A 26,861-nucleotide genomic window follows, 5' to 3' on the forward strand; every position below is an offset into this window, starting at 1 on the left:
ATACATACGGTTTCTGAAATGTTTTGCATCTGACACCTTTTGCATAATTTAATGGTAAAAACTTTACTCAAAATCCTATTATACACAATCAGATATACCTGATAACAGAGGGCAGAAGACTACACAAAGTCTTATCGCATAGTAATAAATTATTAATATCAAAAATGTATTTCTGTTTTTTCTTTTTACATATTTTGTTAAAAGGCCAAATAAGGACTTTAAACCAAAAAAAAGTAAATTTCTGTTTCGTTTTGTTCTTGGATCGGGCTTTAAAGGGTTAAATGAATTATCTTTTTAATGGAATACCAGCAAAAAACAGAATAGTGAGATTGAAGAACTTTAAGTTTTTATTTTTCACATATACATTGCATCAAATCCTCTTACTAAAACAAATGATTACCTCTTCTACCCTTACACAAGACTTTCCCCAAATATATATTTATCATACTCAACTACTTTATTAATCCTGATATGCAAAGTATAATCTGCATGACTGTGGATAAAATGCTCAACTTAATCCTCTCATCTTTTAAAAACTCCCTCAGCTCATCCCTCCTCAAAGAAAATGGTTAGTTACATGTTAATCATGCAATCAAGAAAGAGCATGAGATTAAAAAAATCAAAGTCAGCACATGCTCTGAAGATGAACTTTAACAGAGCATTTGATCATTGTAGGTGGTGAGAGGGTGGATAACTCACGTCTCATAGAGGTGCCCCCCCTCCACACGCTGCTCCACAAAAGCCAGCTGGCGCACATGTAGGGTGGAGTGGGGGAAGGCGGCGTGCATCCAGGGCAACCCCAGCACCGACATGAGTATGTTAATGAGGCCAGAGAGCATCAGGTCCCAGTGATACGCCGTACCCTTGAGCAACCTGGGGAGCGAGGCAACATATAAGGCTCTACAACAGCAGCTCAAACAGGAAACAAAAGAATTAATGTGAACACAGACAAAGACGATACGTAATTAAACACATTGATACACAAATGGAGCGAGCATACGTCGCACTCTCTTTCCTCTCATCCAGCATGCAAGAACATTCATCTGTATTATTTACATTCTTTCTTATTGCCGTGGAAGGCAGAGCATAAATCAATACGTCAACATTAACATTTAAGGGGAGTGTGACATTAGAGCGGCATAGCATACAAACAAGTAGGCAGCAGCCAAAGCCTTGAACATTTTGTGCTCATGTTAGTGTTGGATCACAGCAGAAACTTGCCAACAGGGCCCAAGTCTGTGTCCTTTGGGGAAAAGGCAACCCTTAAGTATAAAAATGTTATACTGTGTGAGGGTAAACATGTCTGTTCTGTTAATAACATTATAGATCAAAAGCTGTGTGCTGTTTTTGTGTCTTTAAACACTTGAACAGCAAATAAGAGAGAATGGGAGCATCAGAGGATAGTGATAGGTCTTACAAAGGGAATAAAAGTTTTATGAGTAATAAAGGAATTAATATTCACACAGAGCAAGGTCTTGTATATTTCTGACTGGATGTTTGACCCGATCCTCTGACTAGAATTGCTGAGATGGGTATGACTGCAGCCTGCAGAGCTTAACCTATGGCCTATGTGCTCTTACCTTCATTACATATCAAAATCACCTGTCCTTTTTTATGCGATACAATGTCTGGTGTTACACCATATTCTATGGCCCATCATATATTATGACTGTTGTGGATTCTTCTCTGTAGCTACAACCCCTAACTTAACAGTGTTGACCAGATGAGCATGTTGCTCTTAACATAATTTCTTCATTGTTACTAGCTACATACAGTAAAAAACTGCCATTTGATCAGATGAAAAAAGTTAAAAAAAAAGTAAAAAAAGTTATGAAGATATGTAAAGCGGTTTCCCTTGCAAGGTAAGAGCAGGGGGGCATGGCTTAACTTCACCAGATAAGCGCCATAAGACGAGATCAAGGACAAACTGCAGAGAAAATTTTATACAAATCCAGGAACCACATGGACAAGCTATGTGCCTTTAGGGGGTATTGTAATAATAAAGCAAAGATTCAAAAACTTAGCCCCAATGACAAGAAGAGGGTTAAAGGAAGTCAAGCTGTGGCTATCAACTTGTCTACTTTTAAGGAAAGGCCTAAACCTTTCCTTTTTGATAAAGCCTATCGTTAAAGTGGCTTAGGTTATCCAATGCTATCTCTACAGTAATGCTCTATAGGCTTAGATTGCTGGAGGATATAGGGACCCCTTTCTTTAATCATTCTGTTTCATTTTATATCTGTTCTCCGATTTTGCAGAATTTGTTTGTTCAATCTCTAACACTATGCTCTCTCTGCCTTTTCTCATAGCACCTTCATTTGGTCTATTCCTGTTTGGCTCTGACACTATCCTGGAGAGAAATATCAGCTGTGCTGCTGCCATCAACACCTTTGTTTATAGATGCTAGAGCTTGGCCTGTTTTTCCAGTGTATTTCTGTTTCTCTGACTGTGACTAGCTGTACGTGCTTGCTTTCATCCTCTGACATGGGAGCAGGCTCGGAGCTTGCCTAGCTGGCTGTGTGATTCCTGGACCGTGCCGTCTGTGGAGATGGTTGACAGTTGTCTTTATTATCTCTGCTTCTTTTTGTATGTCTGCTTCTGTCTCCATGAACCCAAGTCGGCCTCGGCAGATGGTCACACTGAGCCTGGTTCTCCTGGAGGTTTCTTCCTGTTAAAAGGTAGTTTGTCCTCTCCACTGTCACTACAAGCATTCTCGGTGTGAGGGTTTGCTTTCAAGTTAGTCGATGCAATCAACTGGTTTTACTTAGATAGAAAACTTTAAATTAATTTCTCTCTCTGATCTGGTGAACTGTAAAGTGCCTTGAGCTGACATGTTGCGAATTGGTGCTAAATAAATCAAATGAATTGAATTAAATTAATTTCTAGGCCACTGTTGATGTAATATAAAGTGTGATGATGAAAACAGCGCCAATGATGTATTAAGTGTTAACAAATAAGAAGGGTCTTCAGATCTGACTGTATGATCTTGTTGAATAGTGCCTGTAAAGTGCCTTGAAATGACATGTTGTGAATTGTGAACTGTGAACTTTTATAATCACTGTACCACCTGTGATTTCAAGCATTGTGCTTAGAGTCACAAATCCCGATTCAAGAATAAAACCGCCACAATGAAACTAATACCAAATTTCGCAAAGACCAGTCATTTGGACGGCACACCTAACATCTAAGTAGGAATTCAAAACACTTGTAGAAAATGTAAAAAACGCTGAAGGTGAATTCAAACTGAATGCTTACAAGGCAAATTTCCTGTGTGCTCTTTCTGGCATTGGTTGCTTGACACTTTGCGTATCTGTTGCAAAAGGAAGCTGTTTGTAGATCTACTTGTTTCAGACTTGATTCGCTGTATTCTGAATGGTTCAGCAGCATTATGTCTGATTTATTGGCATTGGTGGACTGCAAAACATGGCTTGAGTAAGGAGGAAGGAGAACATGATCATCTTCCAACTTTCACACAAATCAATAGCTATCTTGCGGTAGGCTGGACACAATTATATATTAAAACAGGACCATTATTCTCAACACAAATTGAAGATGGTTTTAAAATAAATAAATAAAGCCTTCAAGCCTCAAATGTCTGAAATGAATGTCCAATGCTTAGAACTGGGAAACCAGCCAATATTAATGGACTCAAACAGTTTTAAGAGATTTTAAATATTCAAAACTTGCTAAGAGCAAAGAAATGCAGATTTAACCTAATATTAGTTAGGATGAATGTCTATAATTGAACTGGTAGGTAAAACCAACTGCTGTGTGGGTTAGAAAAATAATGCATTCGAAAATACAACCTTTTTAACTTCAATGTACTTTATAAAAACAATAGTTTTCTCAAGATTTGTAATATTTTATGTTATATTGAGGCACTCCTTCCCAGGCGTTCCTTCCCTGTCCTATATGATGAAGACAACACAAATACAGCAAGGTTTAAAACCTCCTAATTGTATATATCCCCCTACCTGTTCTCTGGAGCGTTGGTCAGAGAAACCACAATATTCTGGTCGATGAAGATGAGAAGAGCCAGGAGGAAGCCGAGTCCCATGGCGCTGACTACGTTCATGGCCGACAGCCGCTCAAAAGGCGCCACGTTGAACACGGGCCGATCGTGATCTTTAAAGACTGGAACTGGAGGAAGAATACAAAAACAACATTAAGAAGGAGAAAGTTACAGCAGCTTATACTATGAAAATGAGCCTAATCTCTTCTTATTTTAGAATTTTCACATAAGCAACTGTAAAAGGGTCCATGATTTGATGATGCTATCTAGTTTATTTAAAATAAATGTTGTAATTCAAGTTTACAAACATATTAATTAGTTACTGGTTTTCATATTTAATGCTTTGTACCTTATTTAGTGCTATGTTGTCAAAAACTGCTGAATTGAATGTAGCTGGTTACATTTAGGAAATGACAAGACAATAATGGATCTATTATGCTATGACTTATTGTCTCTGGAGGTAACAGAACAGAAAATTGTCCAGGCACTTAAATTTAAATTCATTCGAGGTTTGGCAGGCGTCTCTGTTCTGACCCCCAGAGAACAGCTGCTGCCTTGGCAACAATAGAGGGTAGAAATGTTGCCAAACAACAGAGAATAAAAACTGAAAATGGCCAACGTGTTTTGCCCTTCGCCTTTATTAAAAGCATAAAGCGATAATAAGGGCAGCAAATATGAGGGCTCTGTAACAAAAAAGGTCTATTTCGGACAAAACCAGGTTTTACCTTTAGTACAGCTTGGCTGTACTGCAGCGGGTCAATAGAAAGCTTCCCAAAACAGCCCTTCTCATCACTAAGTGAGAAATGATAATTTACTTTGACTTACCAATAAAAGTGTTGTACTCAGACCAGGTGTTTATTAAAAGAAAAATATCCACCTAAAATGTCCAAGGTACACAAAAATCCGACAGTATCCATTTAAAGGTTGTACCAGCTTTATTCCATGAGTCCAACCTGTCTACTTTTAAAACCCATTTTTGTAGCCTGATAAACCAGACTAAATGTGAGATTAAATGTGTAATTTAGTCTGGCCCCGATGAATGAGACATCGGAAGATTGTTGATGAGAACAACTTGCTGTTTTTCAAACCATGTCTTTGTCTACTTGCCAACGCTCTGATCAATGAGCACAACTGACTGTGACGTGCGATGGAAAGCTGGTGGGGGAGTGTAAACAAACAGCCTGTCGGTAAAACGGCGAATACGTCCTTCTTAAAAATGAATGAGCGTATAGCCTCTTCCTGCTAACGTTTCAACTAAAACCCCAAGTCTAATCCTTCCAAAACTGATTCGAAATCTTCTTTGCTGTGCTTTCTCCAGCGCCGGCAGGTTTGTTGTCACTCCCTCAAAACCCGCTTTGAATCCGGATATTAAAGACACATCTCTGTGTTGTGATTGGCCCGCCAGTTCTAGGACCTGAGGCATTAATCGAGGCCACTCGCAGGCAAAAATGATTTTGGCCACTGGCGGGTGGGGCTAGTTTCCTAGGCTACTTCTTTTGGATAAAGCTTATAGTTAAACTCTATCTCTATAGATATACAGTACTGCTATAGGTTTAGACTGCTTGAGGACATAGGGGCCATTTTCATGATTGTTTCATTCAATCTCTATTATCAAATTTGTAAGTTCAATCCCTAACTTTATATCCTCTCTTTTTTTATATCCCCACACTGCTCCCCGGGTGCCGGGGAACAGTGTGGGGTTAAGGGTCTTGCTCAGGAACCCAGAGTGCAGGTTGTGGGGATTGAACCAGGTACTTGCAACCTTCTCATAGCACAAGCACACTGCTCTAACCAATAGGCCTCACTGCCCTGTTGTATATGCCTGGAGGTTTCCCTGCAATAGACCAGAATCATGTCCAGGGTGTAACATGCCTATTGCCCATAGACTGTGGAGATCGGGACCAGCACCTTTGTAGCCCTGTTGGACAAGCAATAAAGGGTGGATGAATTATTTGTTTGAGAACTTATAAATTATAAGTTATATTTTAAAGAAGCAACACTTCACTTTTTCCATAAAATATTTTGATTTATGTAAATTCTTGTTTGAGATGAAGGAATTAGACTCTTACTGTGACAAAATGACTGTACGTATAGTACAGTGATCCATAAATTGTAGAGTGGGTGGATGACAGAGTTGAAGGTAGAGTCACTGACTACATGGTGTAACATCCTTGACCAAAATCACAAGCTCCATCTAAACGGAGGTCAAAACCTTGCAAAGAGCCTCTACCACCATTAGGATGTGTGTAATGGATGTGTGTTTTGCATGCGACACATTTTTTCCCCCGAATTAAATAGAGGAAATTTTATGCTGCTTTTCCCTGCTGTTAACATAGGATTTAGGGGTAGATAGCAGCCAGGTGTTGTCAATTTAAAGATCTTGATTAACTGATCTCAGGAGCTCTCTACCAGTAGTTTTGACCAATAGCTGGTCTGGATTAGATCTGTTTCCCTCTGACACCAAGAAACACAGTCAGTGTGCAATTATAAAACAGAAGAGGTAAGTAGTTACATTTGCTAACTTTTTTACTAAGTTTACTAAGAGTAATTTTACTGCACCATACCTTTTATGGTCACTTGAATTATATTATTGTGAAGTATCTCTACTATTACTATATTGAGATTTTTGGTTACCTCCTGTGAACTGGTTTTAATTTATAATATAAACCAGTTTTACCTCCCTCAGGTTTGGATTACTTTTGGAGCTCCTTTCCTGTCCTGTTTTATAACAGCTTTGCTGATTTGAAGATGGTTACAGATGCTATCTAGCCTCCTCTTCGAAACAGATAAGGCCTTTCTGTTTTATTGAGGATGAAACCTTTTCATTTTCTATTTCCTACTCTAAGAAGAGCCTCAGAACAAGATTTTCACCACTTCTGAGCTGCCTCATCATAAGACTCGTCAATAGGTAAATCCCTCAAGTGATACTGATATAACAAATTAGGAATTCATAAAACCATGAAAACTTTATGATTTACCTTTCATGACAGAAAATCTTTGCTATGTTACTGTATAAAAGGTGGCTAGATCGGTAACCTCAAAGGCTTCATAGCAATATTTTAAACCAGTTTTCTTTTCGTTCTGTTTATTTTAAGTCTGTTTTGATATAATGGTCTAGAGTTGATAGAGTACACCTGTTGTTGCTGTATTTCATTTGTTTTGTCACATTGTGTCACACAGAATGACATCAAATCATGATTGGTTTACACACACACACAAAAAAAAGAAAAAATAGAACTGCATTGGTATAGAGGGGTGAATTTTATAGGGTTGTTTATATAGATTTTAGCCCCAAGGAAAGATAAATCTGTATCTTCCATCTATCCCTCCCTATTGTTGAAAATCATATGTATGATAGCAGACCTCTTTGGACCAACGAACTGAGAGGTTATGGGGTTACTTAAGAAGACAAGGCCACAATCACCCATCTAGATTAAATCCTACGTCTAAGTACCTAAAATTAAAGTGTCACATTTGTTTTCTTAGCCAGCAACAACTTTTAGCTAAGTTAGCTCCAAAGGTTGGTAGTTTAGCCAAGAATATTACATATTACGAGTAGCTGTACTTTAATCTTTCGTTAGTCAAGTAAAAGTAGAAAGTATTCATCCAATAAGTAAGAGTATAAAAGTAGGCCTACTGGAGGAAATAGCTGCTCAAGTACAGAGTAATGGTTCAATCATAACACGTGATCTGAAATTTCAAATAATCAGTGAGATTTATGTGTAAATTGTGGGGGTGGGGTGGGGGGTTGTGATGATAGCGGGAAGGAATCAACTGCATTGCTGCATTGTTGGTTTTCCCCTTACAGGGCAACAGAACACCTCACCTGTTCAGGCAGGCCAACAATTCCCTGTAACGACGCCCCTTTCAGAGACATAGACAGAGACATTTATTGCAGGCTGACAAAGAACCTAAACAACCCCATTCCTAAGGGGCGGACCCGTTTGTCCGGTTCAATTTGTATGTTTTGTAAGCCAAAACAAGGCTTTGTTTTTGGTCCACTCTACAAAGCCTCAAATTCAACACTATTTCTGACATTTTGAATTGAAAAAGATTCCTGAAGGGGAAGCGAAACTTCTTCAAACTTGGAAACAAAGTCCAGCGGATTGTTTTTTTTTTTACGTTTTTGGAATGACCTGGATGACTGAGAATTGCAATGCGTCAAAAAGATGTTTGATTCCAAGAAGAATAGTCTGACTGTTGAAGTTCACTGAAGCTAGCTCAGGAAGCGTTCTGACGTCGCTGTCAAGTTAATAAACTCAAGGGTACATGTCCTTGCTGATGTTGTTAGCCATGATTTTAAGCTCTATCCTCGAATACATTTTCCACGAGGCTTTAGAGCATTATTTATGATATATTATATTTCAGCAGTAGTACCAGCAGACGACGCCACATCTGTTATGTCAGCTCTTTTGCGCCCGGTGCTGGAACTTTATTTAGGCTAAAGATGGACAATAAAAACACTATCAGGCCGGACACTTGGAGTATATAGCCTTATTTGATCATAATCAACTTTAATTTGGTCTTTTTGGTATAGACATAAAACATGACTATTTGCTTTTGATTAAAATTAAAAAGTACCATAAAGTACAACTATATATATTCTTTTAAAAGTTACTCAAGTAGATGTAAGTAAGTTAGGTTAGCTCTCGTGTTTTAGGGGAGCTCAGACTGTGTAAAGTGGGACTCTAGGTCACATGACTCATTTAATTATGATACGAGCCTCTAAAGTTACATATGCATCCACAAACAGGTTTACATTTGAAGGCAATCCAACTTTCACTCAGTTTTTTGAAGACGTTTCAACACCTTCAAAAAACTGAGCGAAATTCCAGTTGCCTTCCAAATTAAGCCTGTTGGTGTCAATGACCTGGATGAATGAGAATTTACACAGGCATGTTACATTACCATGCCGATAAGGGCATCATTATGCAGCAAGTGCTGCATATTAGCCTGGACAATTATTTTATTTTAGCTAATAATTGTCTAGATTGAAGTTAATTATTGGCATAGGAGTACAGAGGTATCCAATAGATTGTCCATTGACCAAAGATTAAAAAAACCTTATATGCTACTGCTGCACAACATGCAGCAAAAAACAACTTTCACAGCAACCATCTGCATCTGTCAGAAATGTCTTTTTAAAGGCAATTTTTGATGCCTCCATCAGATTTGAAAAAAACCAAACTAAATAATAGCTAAATTTGTATTGGCTGGGCATTCAGGTGGGTAAGAGCTGCTGCGTGCCCAGCCTGCTGCCTCCTAGAGCTGTTCCAAAGCCAGTGCAATAAAGCGCACAGCAGAATGAAAAGACATACAGTATGTGGGTACCACCGAAGCTATGAGCAGGCGTGGCCCTCAGGTGGAGAAGACTAACAGACTGGGCTCCTGGGGAACCACTGTAGGATTCTCATTCTTAGGTTTATGGAATTGACCAACCCTTTAACAGATCTGACCCTTAAGGTTTCAGATCTGATCCTGTGGAAGGACATTAATGGAGTGATGACAAACTTTAATGTTATTACTAGAAAATTGGGCTATTCCTAATTGTATTGATAAAATAATGATAAAATAATGATGAAATAATGATAAAAGAAGCATTTTTTTCTTTTAGCTATGTCATAAAAATCTTTTTTTTTTTTTTTTTTTGCCTCGACTGGTCTTTTTCTTTATTTTTTTCAGCCTTCAGAAGTGGTGTGGTACAGTGATGTGGAGAGGAAGCTTCCCTTTCAGGAAAAACTCTTTCTTAGGGGTTGGAAGAAAATAATTATTATTTCATAACAGATTTATACTCTGTAGCAATAAAGGCATTATTAAATTAAATATATATCTATAGTTGACCTATGACCTTTAAAGAGGGAGAGGTTTAAGTTTAAAATTTTAAGGCAAGGTAAATGTTCCAAACATATAATGATCATTATTTTGAAACAGTTAGGAAAATGCTTTGTTTCCTTTTGTTTAACACTTTTTAAAACTCAATATTAATTGAATTTAGCACAGGTAATGTATAATTCTATAATGAACTCAAATGCCAATGTGAGTGAAAATATAATGAAATTGAACTTCTCAAGAAACCTGTGTATAAATTAACAGTTGTAAAGCTGCAATAAACTGAAATAAAACCATTAAAGTGTTAGTCAAAAAATTCTACATAAGAAAAATGTCATACAAACACTGACTTCTTGAAATTATGGCTGCTTATGCTTATTCTAAGAGCCAGAAAGTTACTGACTAATTTGCAAACCATTTAAATAATCATTTAACAAATAATAATGTATGTTAAAGAATCGAAAAAAGTAGGATTTAAGCACTTAGTAGAGGTAGAAATGTAAGGACTAATTCCTGTCAGACCGCAGACAACGCAAAGCTATTTTTATTCAGCAATCTGGGCAAAAATATCCAAGTATGTATATAAAATGATACTAACGCTCGATGTCGCTAAAAATGTAGGAGCCAATGAAGGAGAAGAGCAGCACTGAGATCGGCAGGGCACAGTCCGACAGCACTTCTCTCACTTTGGCATGCAGGAACGGACTGAGAGACAGAGACAGAGAGAAAGGGAAGTGGAGTGAGCAAGAAGAGACAAATAATGGAGGAATACAATTACTGTGGACAAGACAAGGACAATGGCTGCAATCCTGACACTGCTTAAGTACCTTACTCCGCCTCTTGCTTACACAATTGAATCCAGCTTTGAGGTTGATTTGATTACCAAGAGCAATCAGTAGTAGAATATTAATGCTTATTAAATCACAGGCTGGAACTGAAGCTTCAACATAAAAGTGAGCTTTGCAAGTTTTGTCTGGAAAGTTCCTGTAAGCAGTATCAGTCTTGACGATCTATAAAGGCAAAGCCCTACCCGGTAGTATTCATCCCCACCCAAACGTGATTTAAAGTTCTCCAGTGATTAATCTTTCAAGTGCCCCAGCACATTAATGCTGAATGTACCTTCTTTTGAACTGATAGAGGGTATAGCCCATCCATAATGTTCCGAGCATCAGCAGAAGGCAAAGGAGTGGCCTCTCTCTAGTGCACTGGATGACAGATTCAGGCAGAACATCCAACGCAGACCTGGCCACCACCTCACTCCTGTTTCCTCCCTGCAGGTCTCCACCCTGAGGAAAAACTATGCTGCTGTTTTCCAGAGTTGTTTCTAGGTAGTACTTCTGAAAGACTGAAACACAATTCACAGTGATCAAAGGGAAGCTTCAGAATAAGAAAACAGAACTTGTGTACCAGTTTTACAGACGTTTGTTTCAGGTTAAGGTGTTCTGAGTCTCTTAAATCTTCTCACACTTTTCATTAGTATTTTGTGTGACAGACCAACTGCTGCTGGACTTATAGAGTATGTTTACGCTTAGAAACTTAAAACCCATAGTCTATGTCCTTTTTTTGCAAATGAACTCAGATGCTGTTATAGGTGGAGGTTCGTGTATAAACAGTCATATTCAAGCCCTGTTACAGATTCCCGACTGGATTTAGGTCTTAACTTTGCATCGGCCATCATCACTCAATACATTTATAGAATTTGTTTTAAAATATTTAAACTGCATGCTTCCAGACTTTGATATTTAGGGTTTTTGTACTCCTGGAGGATTAACCTCTGCTCAGATTTAAAGTCTTTTGCAGGTTTTAATACTTTTTTCCAAGCAGTTCCTAGCATTGTGTACTATTCAGCTCCATCTACCTTTGTATGAACTACAGCAAGCTTTCCTGCAGCTAAAAAATGGATCACTACAGCATTATCCTGCCAACCCCATGCTTCACCAAGGGCATACTGAGCTCTTTGCTCAAACCAGAAAGGCAAAAAAATGGCTGACGTTTTCGGTTGCCAAAATAAAAAATACTATTTCTTTAGTTTGCTAGTATCTGTGAATCAAACTACTGTGGAGGAGTGGATTAAGTTAATCTTTGATTATGATGTTCCAGTGCAGCTTTTCATGTATGTGTTGTACATTTTCCAACCAACTACTTTAGTGACTTGATATAATACCATGCAAGGACAGCATCAAGCCTTGGTTTGCAAATATTAGTGCTTCTAACAATAAGGGACCCTCTATGCAAGCAGTGGGTAGGTTTTGCGGGTTGTGTAACTTTTTACCTGTCACACAGGTTTGGGTTTGAAAGATTATTGTAATGTGACCCATGAGGGATATGGAAGGCCAATATGTATCATGAAATACATACATCTGAATGTCCCATGAAAAAATACAAAACCTAACATATATTATGTCACGAGTGGGACAAGCATGTCCAGCAGTCATTGGGCGAGAGGCGGGGTATGCAGATAACAATATTTATTAATCTCATTAAATGTCATTTGAAAATGCATTTAGTTAAATATATAATTAATATATAGACTTGAATTTTCATTTGTAAATACATATAGTGAAATAACTATTTATCTATTTTCAGGGGAAATCCAGTCTACGCCTCTGGTGTAAGAAAATTTACTCTGTAAGGATTTTTAATGACTCATAATTTTTTCCTGCCTTATAAATGTATAATAGTATGTGTTGGTCTGTCATACAAAATAACAATAAAACATACAGTAATAGTTTAAAAGTGACAAAACATTTATGGTGTACACATATGATTGGAAGGCAATGTATGAAAAAAAGAAAAAAAACAACCGTAAAATCTGCTATCAGCACTATTTATGCAAAGTTAAAGATTTATACATTGATTTCATCTGCACTCTTTACTATGTGAGCTAGCTATAAATAAGGAGACAATAAAGAGCATTTTTTGCTTTAAAAAAAAATCCCAATAAAGAATAGATCAGCAAAGACTCCACAGCAGAGGGCTGCAAGGAGGAACAATATAACTTGGGGAAAAAAATGGACAGGTTTTAATTAAGATGACTAATTGATTAGCTGGAGAGATCTTGCCCTTCTTAGTCGGGAACGATTCTTCAGGCAGCGATGGCCATAATTAGTCCGCAGCTTAAGCAAATAATATTAAAAAGACAGCTAATACGGCACATAGTTTATTACAGGTGTCCACATTTGACTACTAGGTAATAAAAATGCTTCTTCTTGAAACTAAAATCCGAGCTTCACTGAAATGGAAACTAAAGGCTGAGATGTGTATACAGCATTATTTACCACAGTCAATATATGAAAGTAGAATCAGCATAAAATGCAGTTCAGACTGCAGTGTTTTAGGAAAGATAGAGATGGATTTATAAAAAAAAAAAAAAAAAATGCTGGTCTTAAACTTACTTTTGACTGTTCCCTTTACAGCATCAACTACAAATGCTATGGAAATGAATAGAGCAATGACTTCTTCTGTTGACCTAAAAGGAAAAATAAACAAAAAACATTGTAAAACTGTTTAAAAAAGGAAAAAGAATACTTAGATTAGTGTACTTTCTTTAAATAAATAGAAAATCCAAAAGCCATAAAAATAATTTTATTTGAATGAAGTATTGATGTTGGATTATTATTTTTTTAATCACAGTGGTTCTGGAGCAACCTATTACCATCCCATCTTTTATTTAATTTTCACCTGAACACAAACCAGTTTGTCGGTAAAATCTTAAAATAATATATTGCAGTACTATCTACCCTTTACTGTGTTTTAAAAGACTAAAGACAAAATCTAAATTTGAAAATCTATTTACATTTTTAACTCTGGTCCAATAAAAAAAAAAAACTGGATATAATTAGTATAACTAGTATTTTTGTTTTCTCTTCGTGTCCTGTCTTTGAACTTCCGGTTTTACCCGATTAAGAACTAGTTGCTTAAATGCGCCAGGATACAGCAGAGCTTCGCCTCCTTAACTATGAGCCCTGGCATAAAGTCTACCAAGCACTGACAAGGGAAATTTAACCCCAATTTAACTAGCAGGCATCAGGATAGTCGCATCACTGTCAAGTTTATTCTCTGGCAAAAAATAAGCAAAGACACCTGGAGCCCTGAACTTTCCCCAGCCAGCTGTATTGTGCTTCAAATCCATCTGCTGTGGTTCTGACTCATGTTGACTATACAGTTATACGTACGATGATGTAATAACAAGGATCAATTAATAATAATTAACCTCCTGTTGCTAAATTTTTTTTTTTTTGTTGAATAATCACATTTTTTCACACCAGAAAAAAGAAAATAACTTTAAATTGTAAGGTTACACTTTAATTTGTGTAACAGAGAAAAATACAAACAGAACCAAAACTATATAAGTATGTAATGGCAAAGAAGCAACATAGCCAGCAATATTTAATATTCTGTTTTTGTTGTCATCAATAAAACATTAGAAAAAATAAACAGAAACAAACTTGAAAGGAAAGCCTTTTTTTCAATATAGATTTTCTTTCTCTTTGAATATTGTATAATCTATACTTACTAAGCTATTCTCATTCTACTTTTATAGCACAACCACCTAGAAATTTCAATACATCTTTAAATTACTGAAAGCTAAATTTTTTATGGCTTGGCTTAAAATTAATACAGTGAAACAAAGAACAAAATAGTAGAGAATATCCTCCATGTTTTTGGTTTTGAGGATGACTAAATAGTTCTCTATGCCATACTTGTGAGATACAGTTGGGAAGCTACAATTAAAAACTTATTTCACAAGTGAAAACCAAGAGAGCTGAGAGGAGAGATTAATTAAATTGGATATTATGAAAATGGTTACAGTAAATTGAGATTAATACAAAGGAAGGTTGATTACGTGGTACCTTTTAAATAGCTTCATGAGCAGACTGACATTAAAGATTCCTCCCAGGATAAGGAAGAGGCAGTTCCACAAACCAATGCAGGCGTAGAAGGCTGGGAAATCCAAGTTGTAGTCATCACAGATTCCTCGGATCACTGTGGTCGAGAAGGCAAAAAATAAGTAATTATTCTTGTCAAACCTTTTTTAAATTGCTTTAATTTTACAATCATGGACTTTAATGTACTTCATATTTGTGTAACAGACCAACCCAAAGCATTGAAATGGAAACATACTTGAACCAGCAGGTGAGCTCCTGCACCCTGCGCCACTGTTACCCCAATGGCAAAGGATGCAGGACAAACTCAGCACATTTTTCGGCGGAAGATATGTAAAGTTAAATCCTTAAAACCCAAAAAGGTCCTTGTCAAACCTTAAAGTGATTATTAGTGCAGATTTTTGCTTGTTTGAAAGAAAAAGAAACTTTGTTTTGCAATATTTTGGGTCAAAGGGATATTATGAGGAGTGGATGGGGGTAAATCCAGCTGTTCATGATGTAAACTAGCAGCAAATCTTACCAAGGTTTCTTCTCTGTCAGAGGAGGATAAACAGTTGGAGCAGACAAAGTCAGCTTTTAGAATTTATATTTTTTGGTAATTTCATCTTTAATACTTATTTTTGTGGTTGCGCATAGAGATATTTACGTAAAAGACACTAAATGATATTGATCATTTTTAACATCATTGTAACATGGTTGTTAATACTTTATTTTTAACCTTGATCTCTAAGGCTTAGGACTTCATCCTTTGAATTCCTTAAAGATTGGGTTATGTTCTAAGAAAAAAACAGTTTACTTCCTTTTACCAAACAGCTTCCACTTATTGGTATTTTATAATGTTTTACTTGGTACTAACATACTGTAGTACTTTAATGATGGTTTATTAACAGGTTAATACACCGTAACTTGCTAATACTTAGTAGGGAAATACAGTAGAATCCGCTAATGTTGGTCCAGAGCAGATTTGAGCACTCTAAGCGGTTGATTACCAACACAGAATTTACCGTTTACTTCTTTTTTATGCATAATATCATCTAAATACCATTTGTATGGTTTTTCAATGAGAAAATTTACAGTTATTATTTTGCCTTGCAAGTTTAATTACAGTTTACTGCGCGGTGCAAAGACATAGCTCTGGTAGCCTATGTAACTAATTCTGTGCGTCGGCTCTGCTGTGCCGCTAGTGCATTTTTTTGACATGTCTGAAAATAAAGTTTGAAACAATCAGTTTCATAGAACAACAACATAGAAGATAACTGCATAGGCTACAGAAAATTAAAGCTAGCCAACCTCTGTTTTGTGTTGCGGATCTGCTGCGCCTCATTAAGAAATAACTTCACATATTTATCCATGGTTCCCTGGATCAGAGTGTTGGCCAACACCGAGTTCACTTCTTTTTCAAAACGATGTTAAAGGTCAAAGGTTTTGAACCCAACATGAAGGAGACCGGTCTTTAAAATGCAAACTGCATTCCTCATTTCAGCTCTGGAAGGGACAACGCGCTCTTGTACCTTTGAGATGTACACGTAACTTAAAAATTATTTTTGCACACGTTTACATTCATAAAATTTCCAAAAAGGAAAAGTATAAGTGGATTTCTTTATTGCTATAAAAAAATTATTTAAACAGCATTTGTATAGAAGTGATTCTGTCCCAAGCATTTTGATCTATATAAGTGGTTGATTACTATATCCGTGACCACTATAAGCGGATTCCACTGTACTCGGTAACTAGATGTAACAATAAAGTAATAACAGACTTTAATCTACTCTGTACTTACTGCATAATTACATAGGGATTTGTTCATTGCTTGTTAATTAGGCTCATATTTTTAAGTCTTCAATATTTATCTCAAATGTAAAATGTCATAAAAACAAGTAGAGGCCATTAACTGAAAAAGGTGCATCTACACTTAACTGGTATTACATCTTTATGACAACGATCACAGAAGCTTTTTCTAGACTCTAGAGTCTATTGGAAGCCTTTTTATTGATTTTAGAATCTTATGCCAAAGAGTTAAAGGGAAACAAGCATTTTAATCTACCTTAAAAGGAAAAAAAAAAGAAAAAAGGAACTGTAATTAGTTTGTTAAAAACCATAATAATTTTGTTGTTATCTTGAGTTACAACTTTACAAACAAGCCTTTGTTCTCTTCAAAAAGCTGCTGGAAATCTACAACAATTATCCCCAAGAGAATGTTCCCTGCGCAGTTCCAACCCATTTACTTCAAAGATCATCTCACCACAAACCCAGCAAACAGCTTTGGTATTAAAACTGCATCTTGGCATCAAAGTCACTGCTTTTCTACATTTCTGTTCTCTTTTGGACTTTCCACCATTCAAGTTCATTTACACTCCTACCAACAAAACAATTCTGTTGGGCAAAAACCATCCTACGGTTTATATGCTGCATTTGTCTGAGTTGAATAAAAGCTGTACTTGTTAATGCAGTTAGGAAATCTGCAGACCCGCAGGCTCCTGAAACCAGGAGTTACATAACACCAGCATAAAAAATATTAATGTTCTAGTCCGTTTGCTCTTTCTCAGATTACTTTTCCATATAGATTATTTTTAAAATCCTCATTAAATATGTTTCCTATATTTGTATTAAGACAAACCATATTTCAACAAAAAATCCCAAGTGATTTGCATAAAGAAAATTAGGCCAAAACAAAAAATAGATAACTCAAATGACACTCGGCAAATCAAATAATCATGCGAATAAGTTCTAAGTAATCAACACTCGAAAAAAAAGTTTAACAGAGATTAGAAACTAATAAATAAGAGGAAACATGTCAGCAACAGCCTAGAGAACATTTGCTATGTAATGTAAGCTGAAGGTTGTTTGAAGGGATGCAATGCCCAAAAATTTTATCAAATATGCATCTTTTATGTAATAATCCCACAATCGTTATGCATTTCCCACAAATGTAATAGCTGTTGCCCACTACAAATGTTATAAGCTATTTCCCACAAAAGCTGTGGTAAAGTTTATAACTTCTACAAATGTAATAATGTAGCAAATAACTGTTGTTTTCTATGTGTTATTTGATTGATGTTGCCTAGTGATGCCTCCCCCCCTTCCTTCTCAGCGCACAAAACAATGCTGTGAAAAAATTAAATCCAACATTTCATAATATAACATTTTCTCTAGGCCTACCGCTTTGAGTCGCGTTGTCTGTGTTCATGTATTCCTTCTTCAATTTAAAAACCACAATAAGAAAATAAAGTGTCCCCCAAAATTACTTGATATGCCTAGAGAAAAAAGGAGAAAAGTTCCTTTTATATTTTATATTGCCATACATAACTGAATAGATTTTGAAAAACCTGAATTAGAGATTAAATGAATTTTAATTTTATATAGTTTTGGGCTCTTCTAGAATCTCGGCCTGCTGCGTAAGCAGTGGTTATTTAATAAACAAGATCAGCTCTTCTGGTACGAGCTACTCTTCTATCTCAGTTTAAAAAATCGGATTTAAAATAAAAACATTTATAAGGTTAAGAGTTGCATTTTGATGTATAGCCTATGGTAAAAAAAAGAAAAATGTCAGTGTCCTTTAAAAAAGTTCTGTGAATGTCCTGTTTGGTGCATCAAAGAGCGCTGAATATGCATAAATAAAAAATCCAGCAGGAATAATTTGATGGCCTTATTTTTCTTTTTTCAGTTTAGGCTTCCAGAGCAATAAAACTCACTGGTATGTCACAGCCCTGTTATCCCACATTTACACGGCTCTGTTCATAGCGCAGTGCAATCTGAAGTTCTTTGCGCCAATGAAACAGATTCAACAGTAGTATCAGTATACAACAACAATCAAATAAACACAACTTTCCCACAGAAGTAATAAACCTATGCAAACGTAATAGTTATTATATTTGGCCCTACTAATATCACTTATTATGTTTGTAGTAGGTAATGGCTATAACAGTTGTGGGAAATTTATTATGTTTGCAGGAATATTAAGTAAAATTTAGATAACATTTTTGTCACATTTGTGTTAATTACATTTATATAAATATATAATTACATTATATATTTTCAATGTAAATACAGTAAAAATACTCTAAGCTGAATAGTTTTGATGAATTTTGATTTTTCTTTAAATTACAGTATTTTCACCACTATAAGGCGCACTTAAACGTCTTTTTTTCCCCTCAAAATGTGCGGTGCGCCCTTTGGTGCGGTGCGCCCTATGTGTGTTGTAACTGCGACTTTTGAGACCACCTCATTGAGGAGATGATGAAAGAGTGGCTGAATGTAAGGAGACCAGGTGGTTTTTTTCCACTCATCACCATCGCTGTTAATATGTAACTCCATGCGTGCCCATCTCACAGCTGATGTGAAAAACATGGGGAAACAAATTAACGCTGTGCTCGCTGTTCAACCGCTCGACATCGGTGTGAACCGGACCCAGCAGGTGCAGCAGAAGCAGCGAGTTTACATGCAAAGTCAATGGTTGACGCGCGTATAGGTGCAGCAAAAGGTCCCGCAGCGCGTTTTGAGCAGCAGGCGCAGCGCGTCGGGAGCGTTTAAGCATCTGACGCACCGCCAACCGCGCTGCTGCTCGAGATGGAAAAATTGAAGTTTTGCTGCTGGACGTGCCACATCAACCAATCAGAGAAGCTGATCTGGGAGCTGACAGCGAGACAGACACAGCGCTCTGATGACATATGATATTAACGCAAATGAAAAAGGCTGGATGGATGAGGAGATGATGAAAGCGTGGCTGAGGCAGGTGTATGTGAGGAGAACAGGTGGTTTTTTCCACGCATCACCATCGCTTTTAATATGTGACTCCATGCGTGCCCATCTCACAGCTGATGTGAAAAACATGGTGAAAAAAAATAAACGCTGTGCTCGCCGTTATCCCGGGGGGTCTGACAAAGGAACTTCAACCGCTCGACATCGGTGTGAAGCGGCCATTCAAAGTAAGGCTGCGAGCGGCGTGGGAGCGATGGATGACCGACGGAGACCACAGTTTCAGGATAAGTGGAAGACAGCGCCGGGCAAGTTACGCCACAGTTTGCGGATGGATTGTAGATGCTTGGACTAACGTGTCTGCTGGCTCTGTTGTTCAAGCTTTCGCAAAAGCCGGCATTATTTCTGTGGAGCCGCCCGGCACGGAAAGTGACTCTGACAGTGAAGAAGGGGAAATTGGCATGTCTGATTTAGCGCAGCTGTTTAATTCAGAAACAGAGGATGATGACTTTGATGGGTTTGATTAATACTTTGTCATAAATACATGAATAAAGCACAAACATACTCAGTTTTGCTCCCGCTCTATTTTTCTACCTGAAAACTTAATTCAACAGCAGCCTCTGGGCCGGGTCTCCTCCTCTTCACCGCGGTGGCTGGCAGGTGTTTTTTCATCTAAATAATCTAAATCTTGCAGCTATATTTGCTGTGATCAGGGGGAATAAAGTAGTTTTAATATGTTTTTAAGTGAGAAAGTCCACCTGAAAACTTAATAATTGCAGTCAGTTCATCCAGATTATCTATTTCTGTCGGAGGCGCTCAGACCCCCACATACCAGCGGTGCACCGACAGTAGAAATCCCTTCAACAGCAGCCTGTAGGCTGGGCAGCCTCCGGGTTCACGCGGTGGCTGGCAGGTGTTTTTCATCTAAATAATTTAAACTGCAGGCACCAGGATACCGGTAATAAAAGCGAACATATTCCGTTGGCAGGTTTCAGGATTTTAAGTTAATTTAGGAGTGATCACAGCTCTGTCATCTGCGATGTGTCTGTCTCACGGCCAGCTCCCAGGTTTGATTAATACTTTGTAATAAATACATGAATAAAACACAGTCATACTCAGTTTTGCCCCCGCTGTATTTTTAAATACGCAGTAGAGGTATTTAAAGGTAGTAGAGGACATGTACCTGTATATAAAAAAACGCGCCCTATAGTCCGGTGCGCCTTATGTGTGTGTTAAATACAGAAATGGCACACATAACTGAGAGTGCGCCTTTTAGTACGGTGCGCCTTATGGTCGTGAAAATACGGTACACAACCTTTGCTATGTTGTTTAAGCTGCAATGCAATCTTGGTAAATGACATATTCAAGGTCTTCGTAAAAACAGGTATGAGTGTGATGAAATTAATGAAAACCACAAGGTAATGAAGATGAGAAGAACCAAACCGAGGTAGAGGAGAGAGTTGGCCAAATAAGCTGGTGTTTGTGCGTTTGCTGCAAGGATGTGCTAACCCAGAGCCCACGAAGAACTCCGTTTCTAACTGAGGCTGTTTGCATCACCATCAAAAGATTTCCGCAGATATATTAAGAACGATGTGTTACACCAACTGAGAGATACTTCTCTGTCAATTTAAAGTGTTGTTCTTTATCTTCCGATTTGATTTCAAGTTAGCATCTGCAAATGCTTTTAGCTCTAGCTAATATAGTAAGTAGACCAGAAGCTAACCACATTTTTTTGTTTCAACAGATATCTGATGCTCATAAAAACTTGGAGGCAATGATGCTGTGTAGCATTGTCTAAATTTACACCAGTCAAACACAGTAAGAAAAATAAAACACTAGTGAAACACGCATCCTTCCTGTATTTACTCTGTAGGTTTCAGTCCAGTAAGGCCAGTACAGTACTGGCCAGTATCACAAAGTAATTCAAGGTATGGTGGAGGATTTTTGTGCATTTTTGAAAAGACCAGCCCTCTCCAACTAAAAAAAAAAAAAAAAAAAAAAAAACATGCACATGCACAACCCTGTATCCTCTCCCGAGAGGGATGCCTATTAAACACGCTCAAGAGCATGAACAATCCCATTTCTCCTTGGGCACGCTCTGTTTAAAAGCTGCTGTTTGCGTCGCTCATACGAGCTTACTTTGAACATTTGCAATTTTTCCACTATGCCAGACTCACCACTGGTAAGTAAAAATGGGGATGAGCACATGGACGGCCTTACTTAAACATTTCACCAGCATGATTGACAATTAGAAGGACCACTTATTTTGATGATCCACCTGGAAAAAGAACATCCTCCACTATACCTTTAAGAATTTTTATGTATCCCAAATAGTAATTTTGAAGTAAATATGACAATTAGAACATTTTTAGCCCAACATCTTCAAATAGCCATGTATACATTTAGTTTGCTGTAGAAGATTTGGAAAAAACAGTAATATAAAGAGAGAATAAGTTTCAGTGGGGTGAATAACATTCACATCTGAGGAGTGACATTAGATTACCCCCCTGCACATCATCATTAAAATATTATGCCAAAGGTGAAGTTAACAGGTGGTGATTACATGGTGTGGGCTGTCTTATAACTGACTGGTCGACTTCAAATGACTCAAGATGAAAAGGGTTTGGATTTTTAGGTACAACAATAGTCCCAAAGACAGAGACAAGAAAACCCTTAATTCACTTCAGAAAAAACAAGATGAAACTGCTCTAACCGCCTGCCTAGTATTTAACTGAAAATGATCTGGAATTCTGAGTTTTCTCACGACTTAATTTTATGGAGCAATTTCAGTTTGATTGCACAGTATGTGTGGATAACCTGGCTTTTACATCTGATGGGAATATAATGTAATAAACCACTGGCTTAACATAGAATAAGAAAAACATGTTTAAATCTTATTTTACCCATCTATTTTTGTCTCAACTACACATGGGAAACTCATTAACAGTATATGAACATGGTTTTGGGTATGAACGTGTTTTCCCATTAGAACAGTGATGAGTTTTTGTTAGAAAAGGAATAAGATCAGCATGAGAGAAGTTTTAACACAATCCCTTAAGGCTGGATGCATAGTTTTCTGACTTGCCGCTGTCTAAAACTGTGAGAGATAAGTGCTTTGTGGTTGAGGCAAGCTAATGGAAAGAAGGAAAACTTACCACTGATAAAGATGGCAAGGGGAGCAGTGGTGAGAGGGATAACTAAAGGGGAGCCAGCAAATAATGAGTAGATGACTCCACCGATGCTCTGGCCAATGATAGTCTTCCGAACATCTGGGCAGAGAAGAGACATGCACACAACACCACAAGGAAAGGTCCTGATTAATATGCATGAAAGCCTGTAAGGTTCTTTTGCACAGTTGAGCAGAAGCAGAAGGAACCTTGTAATTCACTTTCTACACAGGGAATGTTATTAGGCAATTATCTTTTATTTTTACCCACAAAATAACTCGAAATACTTGCTGCATGTTCTTCCCACAATGATAAACAACTGTTTGAAAAAAACAAAACAAAAAGAAAAACAACACAATCCCATTTTAAAAGAATGAGTAATGCAGGCTTTATATGTAAAATGTGTGTAAAGCAGCTTTAAATCTGCAAACTAATAAAACATTTGCATTAAGAAGCAAAAATCTAATTTTTGAATAAAAAAAAAGAAATACTTTTGACATCTGGTCATTATTTTTTATTGACCAGTGCACTATATTATATGTGGTGTGCACATGCTTAATGCACCCGTGCATTGCTATGGATTATTACCAGGTTATGATACTCTTTGACCTTTTTAGCTTTTGTTTCTGCTGCTGTAATAAACATGTCACTGTTAGTAGCTAAATAGAAACCATGTGGTGAAAGATGGTTTCAGAATTGGAATGTTGCTTTCAGAATCACAGATACTATGAACAGAATAATAGAACAAACACACACAAAAAAACCTATATAAATCATATTAGTAAAGTCACAGATTCCATGGTTATAGGAGAAAAAACAGTTTAACAAAAAAAGGAACTTCATTTTCTCAGTCTATCTTTGAGGTCATGGGTATGTGAATCCTGACTGTGTGCTCATACTGATTTCGCCACGGGTACTCTCATCATTGAGGGAGCCGAAAGCGATAGCAGGGAGGAGGATGGCAATGTAGAGGAAGATGGCTGTGGTCATGTACTTCAGCAGGGTTTTATTACTTCCAACTATACCTGAAGGGAGAGAAACACAAACACATGAGTCATATGCATCTCATAATGAAGCGGAGGAGGCTCGGCCCTTTAATTTAAAAACGACAAAAACATTACAAGAATTCATTATTTAGTTTTCTCTGCACTCAGAAACCTCCTATGTGTGGGTTAAACTGCTCTACTGTGGCTCACACAACTAAATTCCCCTTTGAAAACAGGAGCAATTTGTTTTAGTTGTTAGTAATCCATCACTTTTTAAGAACAGTTATCTAAAAGATGAATAACTTGTGTTGGATTAGAGCATTTTAATTGGACTCTAATATGATCAATGATTCCTGTGACCTTCATAAGATGATGAATATTTGATGAAAATCACATGTCAGATATATCTTGACTTTGTTACAGTGGAATAATTAAATGCATTAAGAGACTACGAAAAGATAAAGGGCTGTCTTGCTTTTTGTGGCTAATATGTTCAGCATGTGTGAATAAGCTGGACAGGAACCGTTTTCCCATACAGCAGATAAAGAGTCTGAGTTGACGACTCAATAAAAGATGCAGCCTTTAGCGACCGCACTAGCAATGTGTAGGGAAATGCTTGTGGTTGATGACCTGGGTAATTACTGTTGAACATAAGGACGCATATAGGGGCTGGGAGATATGCCTTTTATGACACAAAACCATATATAGCATACATATGTACCTAAAAAAGTGAATCGATTTTGATTCTTATTAAAAAAAAAAAAGAAATAAGGTTTGACACATAGATATGTAAAACCCAAGTGTTAAAAATATGTCATACTTCCTTTTTACTCTGACCGTACGTGTGGCAGAGAGTGAAAGATAAATGAGGAGCTGCCAGCAACACCCCGCTGGGGCATAACAACAAAAATGATTCACTTTCTCTACAAGTCCAGGTCCAGCTTACCGTCTGTGAAGTCAGAAGGGTAGAAAGGCAGTCTGCGACGCAAGTCCTCATAAATCCCTCGACCGGCTCTGAAGAAATCTTTACACTGCGAAGAGAAAGGGAAAGGTTAGATTTTCCTCAAGGACACATCTCTCACTGAGGAAACGCCATGACTGTGCCATAAAGTGTAAAAAGCAGTAACGGCGACACAACTTATATATATTGCTACATACACCTTAGACAGATTTATTTTTGTCATTTTGTATACACAAGTGTAAATAAGAAGAAATTAGGACTTATTTTGTCATCTTGATTACAAATCCGTTTGTGTTTATTTGAAGTGATTGTGGTAGATAAAGACAGTAACTGACAACTATGTGGGAAAAAGTTTCACAACTGTTGAAGAGTGTGGGGTGTATTTCTGTTCAGCCTACTTTACAGTGATACCCCTAAAAAAATTCAAGTATTAATAAATCCCTTTAAAAGTGACCTGATTAGTACATCAAGTCTGAGTGAGTACAGTTGTTTCATGATAACAAATAGATTTCTAAGAGCATATCAGTGAACAAACGGCATTCTCAGCTCCTTTTTCACAGAAGGTCTCAGGATTAGTTATTTACAAACTGATGTCATACGGGGAAGTAGGTAAAATAATTGCACAACCCCTTCAGATCAGTAGCTGGCATTAAAAAGAAACCAACCCCTGCCGCCCCCCCCAACCCCCCCCCCCCCCAAAAAAAAAAAATCTCTACAAGTTAAATCTTTATTCCGTTCAAAACTAAGGTGAAAGCTCTATAATAAATTTTACTAGTACCAATCCCTAACCTTATCAACCTAATCTAAATTCACCAATAGGTTAATCTAGCAAAAACTGCATGTAGACCAAAAAAAAAAAGATGACACCTCTCTACCTCCATTCCCCTTCCATGACCTCATATGTGCATATTTGACAAAAATAAATACATAACAAAACAGCATCATCTTTTGGAGGAACATGACTAGTCAAGAAATAAGTAACTGAAAACTTTAAAATGCAGTTAGGAAGAAAAAATTGAAACCTATATTTCAAAATAATCTTTGTAAGTGAGGTATATTTTCTTGTAATGTTCCTGAACCATTTATTGTTGTTAAGTGAAGTATAGCCTAATTTTGTATGAAGAAGGCATTCATAAGCTTTTGCTTCAGCCTAAGCCTCAGTCTTTAAGTAACAATAATGTAGGTGTAGACACAATGTGACTTGGTTCTGTATGAATGTATGATTGTGTCTGAAAAAAACTTAACTAATTGGAGTAAGAACTTGTGAGGTTATGCCCAATGTATTTCAAGCCTGATTGAAATAGCAATTGCCACACATTTTGTTCAAAACATGTTTTTTTTGTTTGTTTTATTATTCAAACCCCAACAGCTACTGCCTTTTCTCTACCAATTAATACTAACTTCCTCAAATAACGGGACATGTCACACAAAGGTTTGGATCTTTCTTCTTTTTAAGACATGGAAGTGACACAAAGTTCACTTACTGAACTTATTGCAAATTACACTGTGACTGAGTTGAGCTTATTCAAATTAGCCTAGATGAGGCACAGCCATCTAGCATTGTTGCTAGCACATTGTCAGAGCATCTCTCTAGAAGATGCAATACTGTCAGAGCATCTCTCTAGAAGATGCAATACTAAATATGAACATAACCCCAAATGGCTGGATGACACTAAATTTAGCAGATGGCTTTACAAGACCGCACTACTACATGAAACTTAAAGGTATAGTGGAGGATGTTCTTTTTCTGGGTGGATCATCAAAATAAGTGGTCCTCTAATTGTCAATCATTCTGGTAAATGTTTACCTAAGGCCGTCCTGCGTACTGATCCCCATTTTCACTTATCGGTGGAGAGTCTGACAAAGTGGAAAGATCGCAAACGTTTTTTGGAAAGGAAGCTTGTATGAACGATGCAAACAGCGACTTTTAAACAGAGCGTGCACGAGGAGAAATGGGCTTGTGCACGCTCTCGCACATGTTTCAACAGACGTTTGCTCTTGGGAGTGGGTACAGAGTTGTGCATGTGCATTTTTTTTTTTTTAAGTGGAGGGGCAGGTCTTTTCACAAATTCTCGAAAATTCTCTACTATATGTTACACACAACAATTTAACTTTGGCCTAAAACTAATACTTTGTTACTGAATTCAACATTAGGTACGCTTTGTTTGAAATTTGTAACTTTTATTTTGGAGCATTCACTGAAAGCCAGGAGCCCAAGGATCCTCAGAGGAACCTCAGTCTTTGTCCCTTGTACAACAGTATGTTATAAATGCACATATTGTATCTCTCCACACTCGAGAGGACCGATGTGTACATTTGCACTTGAGA

At 37.2% G+C, this 26,861-nt stretch overlaps 1 protein-coding gene across 5 annotated transcripts in view; it reads right to left on the bottom strand.

Moving 5' to 3' along the window:
• Positions 1-26,861, bottom strand: part of slc4a11 (solute carrier family 4 member 11) — a 212,185-nt gene that overhangs the window by 15,567 nt on the left and 169,757 nt on the right. For all 5 annotated transcript variants that reach the window (XM_038304653.1, XM_038304656.1, XM_038304658.1 and 2 more), the window contains 9 exons: positions 24,519-24,603; positions 23,486-23,611; positions 22,575-22,688; positions 14,692-14,824; positions 13,234-13,307; positions 10,958-11,183; positions 10,437-10,543; positions 3,972-4,137; positions 700-873 (listed from right to left, as the gene is read on the bottom strand). In XM_038304653.1, coding sequence (XP_038160581.1) covers positions 700-873; positions 3,972-4,137; positions 10,437-10,543; positions 10,958-11,183; positions 13,234-13,307; positions 14,692-14,824; positions 22,575-22,688; positions 23,486-23,611; positions 24,519-24,603 — 1,205 coding nt within the window. The remainder of the gene's footprint in view (positions 1-699; positions 874-3,971; positions 4,138-10,436; positions 10,544-10,957; positions 11,184-13,233; positions 13,308-14,691; positions 14,825-22,574; positions 22,689-23,485; positions 23,612-24,518; positions 24,604-26,861) is intronic.

This window comes from Cyprinodon tularosa, unplaced genomic scaffold (assembly GCF_016077235.1).
Source record: "Cyprinodon tularosa strain WSP-4 unplaced genomic scaffold, ASM1607723v1 ctg54, whole genome shotgun sequence".
In the NCBI taxonomy this organism is placed as follows: domain Eukaryota; kingdom Metazoa; phylum Chordata; class Actinopteri; order Cyprinodontiformes; family Cyprinodontidae; genus Cyprinodon; species Cyprinodon tularosa.